Genomic DNA, 10,000 nt, shown 5'->3' with positions numbered 1-10,000 from the left:
CGCTAAACACATCCATGGGAAGACACACACACATCTATTCAAGCAGTTCAGTGAGGGGTTTGCGGTCCTGCAGCTCTGAAACATTGCGGTGTGCAACCTCAATAAACCAGGCCTGGCTGACATGGTCTCATACTACAGAGGGCTGGAGTCACTGAGCTGCATCTGAGAGAGAGAGAGAGAGAGACAGACAGAGGGACCATGTGAAGGTGTGTGTGTGTGTGTGTGTGTGTGTGTGTGTGTGTGTGTGTGTGTGTGTGTGTGTGTGTGTGTGTGTGTGTGTGTGTGTGTGTGTGTGTGTGTGTGTGTGTGTGTGCGTGCGTGTTTGTGTGTCCAATCGTAAGGCTCCGGTTGCCTCTATGGTGTGATACGAGCCATGAGTTCTGCACAATTTATAATTCTCTCTTTTTGTTGTCGTCAAGGAAAAAATGTCACTTTGAAGCTGTTTACTGGCTATTTAGTGAAAACCCATTTATAAAGAATAAAGAGAAAAATCTTCAAACGTGGCAGCTAACGGGCCCCAGATTTCCTTCTGTCTGTCAAGCATCTGCTTTGGGTTAGCAGGGAGTGTGTCTGTTTGTGTGTGTGTGTGTGTGTGTGTGTGTGTGTGTGTGTGTGTGTATGGGCTAGAGAGGAGAGGAGCCTTCAAGAACAGGGGTGTGAAAAACTTACTGGGATTTCGGGGGGCTGTGTGTCTGGGGTGTGGGAGGTCGGTCCTGTGTGTTTTGCATGTTGGTGTGTGTGTGTGTGTGTTGGTGAGTGTGTGTGTGTGTTTGCTTGTTGGTGTGTGTGTGGGTGGGTGGGTGTGTAAGTCTTTGCATGTTGGTCTGTGTGTGTGTGGGTGTGTGTGTGTGTGTTTGCATGTTGGTGGGTGTGTGGGTGTGTGTGTGTGTGTGTGTTTGCATGTTGGTGTTTGTGGTTGGGTGTGAGTGTGTGTGGGTGTGTGTGTGTCAATGCGCCTGCACACAAGCATGTGTTTTGGGGGATTGGCCACTAGGCCACAAAGTTCATGGGAGGAACAGCATTGCTGAGCATGAGACTGTAAACAAAGACAGCGATGAACACACACACATACACACACACACACACACACACACGCAATGTGTGAATACAGATGACTGCATCCTTCTGATGTGTCCTTGCGTTGTTTACACCCATCACAAAGAATACATGAACTCCCTTTCTTTCTTCCTCTCCATCTATCATTTTCTCAATACCAATAGATCTGCATGTCTCTCTGTCTCTCCATCTTTCTATGTATTTATGGAGCCATCTCTGGCCTTCCTCTCATCATCTTTAGTGCTGCTGGAATCCTGCGCAGTGCTGACTGATCCCAGGGAGACAGCCTGTCCAGTATGCACTGCAGCATGTAGGCTCCACTGAGGGAGAAGAGTACCCCACCCCTCCCCTCTCCTCTCCTCTCCTCTCCTCTCCTCCTCCTTTCCCCTCGGCTTTCCACCCTTTTCTTTCCCCCCGTCTTCCTCCCTCGCTCAACTCCCTATTGGTTTACGGAGAGCAGACAGTAAGTCTGGCCCTTTCCTCTCCACCTCTCTCTCCCTCCCTCCCTCCATCCCTCTCTCCTTCTCTCTGTCTTTCTCTCTCTCTCTCTCTTTCTATCAGTGACTTGTTTGGCCTGTGATGACCTGGGGCCACACAGCTCATTGAGTTCTAAGGGAGCGTGAAGAATGGCGGCCCAGTGGCAGGGCTCTGCCTGCTTGTTTTACACGGCCAATTTTCACCCCGGCTCCCCCCGCTGCTCCGGCCCGGCTGGCTTCATTAAAGCTGGCCCTCTTTATGGTATTATTTAATTAGCCATTCCACAACACAGCGCCCCCCTCTGAGCGACCCCCACCTCCACCGTCCCCCAACCCCCCACCACCACCACCACCACGGCTACCTTTTTTTCTTCTGCCTTGGTCCCCATCCTTTTGTTTCTTATCGTTTATCTGTGGTAATGGCCAGGGAAGCCAGGGATGGCCTCCCTCGCTGGGCCACTGTGGCTCAGAAAACACCCACATGAGGGTTACTCACACACACACATATACACACACACACACACACACGTTTAGGTCTACAATAGAGTGAGCTCAGCCCTGTGGGGGAGCTTAGTCAACTCTGCCCGCAGGACTACTGATTAGGGGGAGGGACACAGTGACATCCGTAGCAGAGCAAGGTAATGACAGCAAGAAAGAGGGGGAGAGAGAGAGAGAGAAGGAGAGGAAGGAGCGGGAGGGAGAGAGAGAGAGAGAGAGAGAGAGGGAAGGAGCGGGAGGGAGAGAGAGGAAAGGAGCAGGAGGGAGAGAGAGAGAGGGAAGGAGAGGAAGGGAGAGAGAGAGAGAGAGAGAGAGAGAGAGAGAGAGAGAGAGAGTTCTGTAATTAATTGACAGGAAGTTCTGTGTCCTCTCTTCCCCCTCTCTGTATGGTCATTATTATGCTAACTACTGAACTAGCCCCTTACTCCACATCAGCCTCTCCCCTCTCCTCTCTCCAAGAAATAATGTCACAGCATGTGTGTGTCCGTAATCGTGTTAGACTGTGTGTGTGTGCGTGTGTGTGTGTGTGTGTGTGTGTGTGTGTTTGGGGGGGGGGGGGGACATCTTAAAAAATGCGTATTCACCTCCTTATCAGTGTATCTTCACATTTGTATTTGTGCTGGGTATTTGTGTTTCATCTGTGTGGTCTGGTCATATACCCATTCACTTCCAAGCATTGTCTATGTGCTTTAGGGTCTGTGGATCCCAGTCTGGCCCTTCCTCTCTCTCATTTGACCCATGTGTGGAGGAGTTTCCTCAAATTGCTTGATGGGCTCTGCTCTTGCAGACGTTAAAAGAGTTCTTGCAGTCTGACCCTCATTTCCTAAAGGGATTACAAGTGGCCATTGTCTTTGTTTACCGGGGAATATTTTCTATTTTCTGCCTCCATAACATCAGGAATGGTGAATTTGAGTGATATTTACTGATTGAGGTTACCATGGTGCTGATTAGAAGCAACATTTTAGATATGAGAACACTTGATGAAGAGATGTTTTAATAAAGTATGACGCATATACAATTAACTGTTTTTAGCATGGACTTTGTAAACATTTTATGTTGTTTTGAAAAGTCTTTTGCATATTTTAATAAAGGGTGCAATATAATGATTCTGCAGAAGTTTTTTGGAAAAAATATAACAATGTATCAAGTATCAAACATTTGACTTGTTCTGTATCCTCTAGCATTTTTAGAGATGATGATGCTCACGACGGGCCTCAATGACACTTGTTGAGTGAAGCGGATAATCACGTTTGTGTAATCATGCTCCATGGCTTTTGATAGGGTTCCGCTTGAGGGCGAGAGGTTGGAGTTGACAGGTGTTCTGGTCCAGGTCTCTTTAGACACAATACTGACCAAAGACTTTTACAAGAGAGAAGACAAACTGATCTCCTACACGAGATCGTGGAATAACTCTGGCCATGAATGAGTTCGCAACGCGAAGCGAAGACACGGTTTGGTAGAACTCCTTGCAGCTCTGTGCTGGCTCTGGGCCGCCTGGTGGCTGCTTAGAGAAGTGCCATAACCCCGCTTGGAAACCGCAGTCGACCAGCAGACAGCCTGTCTGCCGAGCCAGGCTCCGAGGCTACGCCGCTGGCTGCAACTCTCCAAGGGGATTCTAGTATGCCTCCCTCTCAAATCCAAATTTGATCAGAACCCTCAGCAAATCACCGTGGTATTCAACACTGATCCGGGCCCAGAAGCGTTTTCCTCAGGCTGTGATCTGTGGGCTTTTGAGGGTCTGCCCGTCCATTCCTGTGAAATGAGAAGACTGACGCCATAACTATTGCCAGCGGAGCGCGGTGTTGATATCAGTGAACGGGCTCTGGTTAGAGCGGAGGCCCCTCGGTAAACATATCGCTCCTGGTTGAAAAATGTGCAGGCCTACAGAAATAAACACCACAGGACAATGAAGGAGGGACCCAGGCGCGGCCTTAACCTATATGTTGTCTTAAAGTTGAAGCATTTTATGTGAACGCGTGAGTAGCAGCCGAAATGGATGTCTCAGCGCGGCATTGCGTTTTAATTACCCCCGCGCTTCTCGGTGGGAAAGGTTACAGCCGACCATCCCGCCTCATTTAGATGCTTAATTGCGCTCTTATTTGCTGACCCCAAAGTTCACTGCGCCGATTCCGGTTCATGGAATTCGAGCAGCGGACGAACAAAAGGCTGGGTGTAGCGCACGTTTGCCAGGGGAACTGGCGAGGACGACACTTAATGCTTCCCATCTATCTCGCGGGGTTTCATATAAATTGGGAAGCACTTAAGTGGTCCAGTTAAGGAAAGACTCTCAGATTGAACCAATTAACTCTCTCCCTCTCTCTCTCTCTCTCTCTCTCTCTCTCTCCCTCTCATTTCACACACACACACACACACACACACACGTAGGTTTACGCACACGCACACTCAAGCGCTCATAGAGCAAATTAGACTGGTGCGCAAGAAGGCAGAAATGATTCAAATGACTGGAAAGTGAGGTATCAAGTGGCCATATAGTGCATTTGGAAGACTGTGCACTGTATAATGGCAATTGAAAAATATGGAAAAAGTATGGGTGATGTGCCCTAATCGGCTACTTTAGGACCCGACGGATACAGAATGATTGTGGCCGATATTTTTCTACGCCTGTGGTGGGAGGGGTGTGTGTGTGTGTGTGTGTGTGTGTGTGTGTTTGTGTGTGTGTGTCTGTGGGTGAGTGAGTGTGTGTGCGTGTGTGTGTGTGTATGAGAGAGAGAGAGAGCGAGAGAGAGAGAGAGGGAGGGAGGGAGGGAGGGGGGCATCTGTCAGTCAGAATGAAAGCAGTCGCGGTGGGCAGGACCCGTTGACACTTGCTGCCGTCGGAGGTGGATATTTAACTTGGGACTGCGCTAAGCCCGCGGCAGACACACACACTTGGTGTGCCTATAAGCGAAGCGCACGCCAGAGAACTTGAGGTCCTCCAGCGACTACCGGAGTGGAGCTACCGTTTCAAGCCACGCGCTCCCACGGGAATCTCCGCTGACAGCCCGTGAGTGAGGGTCTCTGAGATTCCTTCGGAGACATCGAAAAGTATTCGGTGTCACTACAAGGGGAAAAGACGGGAAACAATTGGTCTGCACCAGCTAGTTTAAAACTGCCCTCAAACTATTACGAAATGAAACTGGTTGCTTTTCGAGAATATTTTGTGCGAAAAAGTTTGTAGTGGAACAACTTTCTCACTGTCGGACCTTGGTAGAACTGGTTATCGCATTCTATACTGAGAAGGAATACATTCATCACTCTTGAGTAGGTTCTTGCCACTGGCTTTTAGTGAATGCTAAACGGACGCTCTCAGCCTTGGTGAAACGTGGACAACGGCTGCTGAAAAAAGCACGAGAAAACCAATCAAGTGTGGAATATTGCACTGGTGCTAAGGCAAGTTGGACTATTTTAACCCATGGATTGCGCCCTGGCGTCGGGTCGCTGTGGAGCCTGAACACCCTGGCCACTGTGACAGAGAGGCGTTCATAAAAGCACAGCGTAAAAATAACATTGGCTGGGACTGCCCTCATTCCCGGGCTGGTGACATTTCAAACGTGCTCAGATCCTCTTTTGTGGGGCTCTTTCTCACGGTAACGGAAACGGTGGGCGAGGGCCTCTCCTTCTTTTCTGTACTCCTTCTTTGGTTGTATAGCTGCCCTTCATTCCATGCAGGACAAGCCCCAAACCTCCGTCAGAAAGTCTAGACAGTCTGCCGAGGCTGCTTCGAGTCTCCAGAGTAACCATGGCAACCCCCAGAAATCCGAAGTGATTTTTTTCTACTCACTCTTTCTCGCCCTCTTTTTTATTGGAGAAACTAAAGGAGAGAGGGGGTGGTGACGCCATTTTTAATGTGTTGGAAGTTTTGATATGTTGTTTTTAATTATCTGACTTCACAGAGAATACGCATCCGAGAATTGCATAATTTTGAGTTTGGCGCGAGGTCCCATCCGGAGGATCCCTAAAAAGAACGCGCTCCTGCTCCGGTGTGTCATTCAAACCGCCACGCGGTCTATTAAAAGTATCGTCTTGCCCGTACTCTTGGCTTCGACTATTTATGCCGTTCCTGGGCGCCACAGTTCAAAGATCCCAGTAGCGCACTAACGAGAAGCCACACAAAAAAAACACTTCCATCCGAAGCCTTCTGGACTAAGGGACACACAAGTTCACCTACACACATACTCTAACCCAGAGAAACAGACAGCCAGACATGGGCTGCTCCCTCCAGATGCTGCTGCCGCTGCTGCTGCTGTCACTACTGTCCGCTCACCTGGGCTCTTGCCAGCATTACCTGCCGCATTATCGACTCAGGCCATCTCCAAGCGACCATCTCCCAGTTCCAGGCCTGCATGAGGACCCAGACCCAGAGTACGACCCGCGCGAACAGGACTTGGTGGAACGGACACTGAGGAAAAAGCTTGGAAGCAACTTTGACCCTAACTTCATGTCCATCAGCGCACCCGCGCAGCTCAACCTCTCACACACGCAGCTAGAGCTGCGTGTACACGGCCCGATGCCAAACGAAATAAAAAAGCTGGACCTGTCTGAGACACCATATGGCAAACGGGTCAAAGTGGGCAAGAAGGCCCGCCGGAAGTTCTTGCAGTGGTTGTGGACGTACACGCACTGTCCAGTGGTGTACGCGTGGAAAGACCTTGGCGTGCGCTTCTGGCCGCGCTACATCAAAGAAGCGAACTGCTTCAACGAGCGCTCGTGCTCGTTCCCAGAGGGCATGTTCTGCAAACCGGTGAAATCCATCACCAAGACCTTCCTCCGGTGGTACTGCCAGGGCTTCCTGCGGCAAAAATACTGCACATGGATACCGGTGCAATACCCGATCATCTCCGAGTGCAAGTGCTCATGCTGAATGAGCGAGGAGCTATGTGTGTGCGTGCCTGCGTGAGTGTGTATGCGTGTGAGTGTGTTTGGGAGGGGGGTACAGAGAAAGTGGGGAAACACATAAAGGAAAGGGAACGTGAATGCGTGGGCCTGTGTGTTGTGTGTGGTCGTGTGGGTGTCCCGGCGGACGCATGTACGTGGACTGGAAATAAAAAAAGAAATAAGCCGTTTTTTATTGCACTGTTTAAACTGTCACTGATGTGGGCACCATAGCGAATCTATTTTTTTATATAGCATTTTAATTGAAATACCAACATTGTATATATTTAAGAGAAGCGAAAGCAGCTATTTTTGTGTATTGAACAGGACCATGTTTGAATTGAGCCCTGGCGGGGGAGTCGGCACTTCACACAGAAGACCTTTTAGGTGTTTTTTTTTTTTTTTAATCCGAGATGGAATGCATACACTTCTCCAAGAAGTTCACTTTTTTCAACTGAACAGTAATGCTGACTGTTGTTTCACTGCAATGCTGCCTAGAGTTTTTTTTCTATGTATATTATTAATATCAGTAATAATAATAATGAAATGAAAAGTTGAGGATAAAATTATATATAAAGGCGTGAACTCAGCTTTTGGAATACCTATAGTATTGTAGAAAGGTTCCACAGAACTCTTATTTATTATTTTAACGGTTGTGATTATAGCGGCTGTAAAGGGATGGTTTAGCAGAATATACCGGATAAATATGGAAGATTATGTTTACTTGAATATTTCTAAAATAAAAAATTAAAAAGCATAAATAAAACTTATACGTGTAAATGGTCATGATTACGCGTTAAGGCAAATAAAGTCTATGTTTTCAAGCATGTATAAGTGTCAGTCTTCTGAAAACGTGCGAAATTGCCACCATTTCTATGGTACTGAAGTTTTGGAGGTGACGTGTGTTGCTGGTGTGGTGTATTGGGGGGCGTGTTCGGGGGCTTGAGACGTCCAGGGTTGAATGCACAGAGAGCGCGAGCCCGCGTGGCGCGTGTGGGACCGTCTGATTTATTGGGTTGTGTAACACGGGGCACATACCTAGAGCGCCTCGCGACAGAGCAGTTATTCATTGTACGAGCTGCTGGAGTCGAATTGAGGAGTCTGTACGTAGCCCGCTCCGTATCTGCGCAAGTGTGTTAACATAACGGTAAAATATCATTGGGTCATTTCAAACACTGTCGATGGTGAAATAGTACAGACCGCTAGAGACGCACTGTCTGGCTCCCACAGCAAGAAAAAAACTTCTTCAAAACTCTCCTGTGCGAAGTGTGTGTGGAGTGGAGTAGTTTACTGGATTGGTGGAAAAAAGTGACAGGCTACTCTGCCAAACCCAAATCTTTGTGACACAAAAGCGCGATCTCCTACAATGGTGAACTGGTTGTGACGGTACCAGACTATCAATTAGCGGGCAAGTGAGCTGTCTACCAGTTAAAGAGATATAGTCTAATAAAGCCCTATCAGACGTGCACCCGCGCGTAATGCAATCCTAACCGCGTCTGTGTTCTTCACGATCTAGGTTACCGCAAGCGAAGTTAAATAAACCAGCCAAAGCAGCTGTTATTTAAACGTTCGACTGCAACTGAGAAAAACAGCCCATGTGTGTATTTGTGTGTGTATATGTGTGTGTGTCTGCGGTTAGGGTTGGATTTGTCACTCGCCGTGCGGTTATTGTGACAGATACACAGGAGGGCCTGTGCGTGGTGTGTGTCTGTCTGTGTGTGTGTGTGTGTGAGGCAGAGTGTGTGCGTGTGTGTGTTCCCCGCTGTCAGCTCCTTTCTTGATGATGTCTCGGGGTTTTGGAGGCTGAGCCTGTGACGCCAAGGCGCCACCGAGCCGGGCCCTCTCCCCAGCGTGTACGTGTGTGTGTGTGCGTGTGTGTGTGTGTGTGTGAAACAGTAACCCTTTCAGCTTTTCCGCGTGCAGCAGTCTCTTGCTGGAGCGTGAAAGCCAATCTGCTCTGCAGCTCGAGCCTCTGCCGCCACACATTTCGAGACGTGCTCACTAATAACATTAAGCGCATTCAGATTCGTCCTCGACCAAATTTACCTTCAGGTTGTCGCACTCGTAATGCCAAAACTTTTTGGGAGTCTCTTAAGACCACTTTCAGCCCAAGGACAGAGGCACGCACACAAATAACATTATTTAAAATAAATCTGTAAAAGCAATACGGAATATAGGAACGATCATTGATAATCAATATTATCAGTATTAGCAACCTTTTCAAGTATGTTCATCATGAAAGATCGGAAGAAGGATAAGCTTCACAATTCAAGAATCCAGATAGGTGATGTTTGGAAGTGCAGTAAAGTTCTCCCTCGGTTGAAAATGCGCTCACTCCAAAAAATTATTTCACGTTTTATGTTTTATTATCATCATTGAGAAACACGTGAAGTAACACTTAATTCGGTGACTAGCTCTCTCTCGTTGCCAACAAATAATGACGCCCACCCTTACAGCATGTCCATTAACTGCTCTGGGGTTTGACTGCAGTGATATGATTTAATGACAATTATATTCACACTTATAAATATGATAAGAACATTCTCATATCAAAAACTACTGCAAGGTGACTGCAGTGTTGCAGAGCTGAGACTGCTCAACTCCACACCACCACTCTAATACCACCATTGCACTCATAACTGCACTGTTTACAGTATTTTAACGAACATGTTATTTGCACTATTCAGAGTTTGCGCAGACTGAACCACTTGCACTGTTGCAATAATGTTACTGTACATCTAACCAACTGTACATATTTTGCTTATACTCTACATACTTAACCTAATGTACATATGCTGTTCATGCTGTACATAACAACCCTTCAACTGCTCTCTCTATTCTCTAACTCTGTCCACTTCACTGTCCAATACATATTTAAGATATTTACATATATCATAATATATATAATGTAACTCTCCGCTGTCCATCACTGTACATACTGTAAGGTATAGCATCACTTCTGCTGTAGTACTTACTTTTCCTGCACTTATTTGTAAATAATACTTTATTTTTGCAATTCTGGTTAGCTAACTGCATTTCATTGGCTTTGTACCTATACTCTGCACAATGACAATACAGTTAAATCTAATCTAATCTAA

The 10,000-nt window shown here is 47.4% G+C and overlaps 1 protein-coding gene across 1 annotated transcript; it reads left to right on the top strand.

The window, feature by feature from the left end:
- The first annotated feature begins 4,871 nt into the window (after positions 1-4,871).
- nog2 (noggin 2) lies at positions 4,872-7,726 on the top strand. The gene has a single exon (XM_080835983.1). It carries the CDS (start codon positions 6,235-6,237, stop codon positions 6,889-6,891), a length of 657 nt encoding a protein of 218 aa, XP_080692109.1. The 5' UTR covers positions 4,872-6,234; the 3' UTR covers positions 6,892-7,726.
- Positions 7,727-10,000: the final 2,274 nt, after the last annotated feature.

The sequence above is a fragment of the Sprattus sprattus genome (assembly GCF_963457725.1).
Source record: "Sprattus sprattus genome assembly, chromosome: 3".
Lineage (NCBI taxonomy): Eukaryota > Metazoa > Chordata > Actinopteri > Clupeiformes > Clupeidae > Sprattus > Sprattus sprattus.
This window is presented reverse-complemented; position numbering and strand designations above follow the sequence as displayed.

Excerpts from the sequence above, each read along its gene's own strand:
- nog2 (XM_080835983.1), top strand. The coding sequence starts at position 6,235 with ATGGGCTGCTCCCTCCAGATGCTGCTGCCGCTGCTGCTGCTGTCACTA.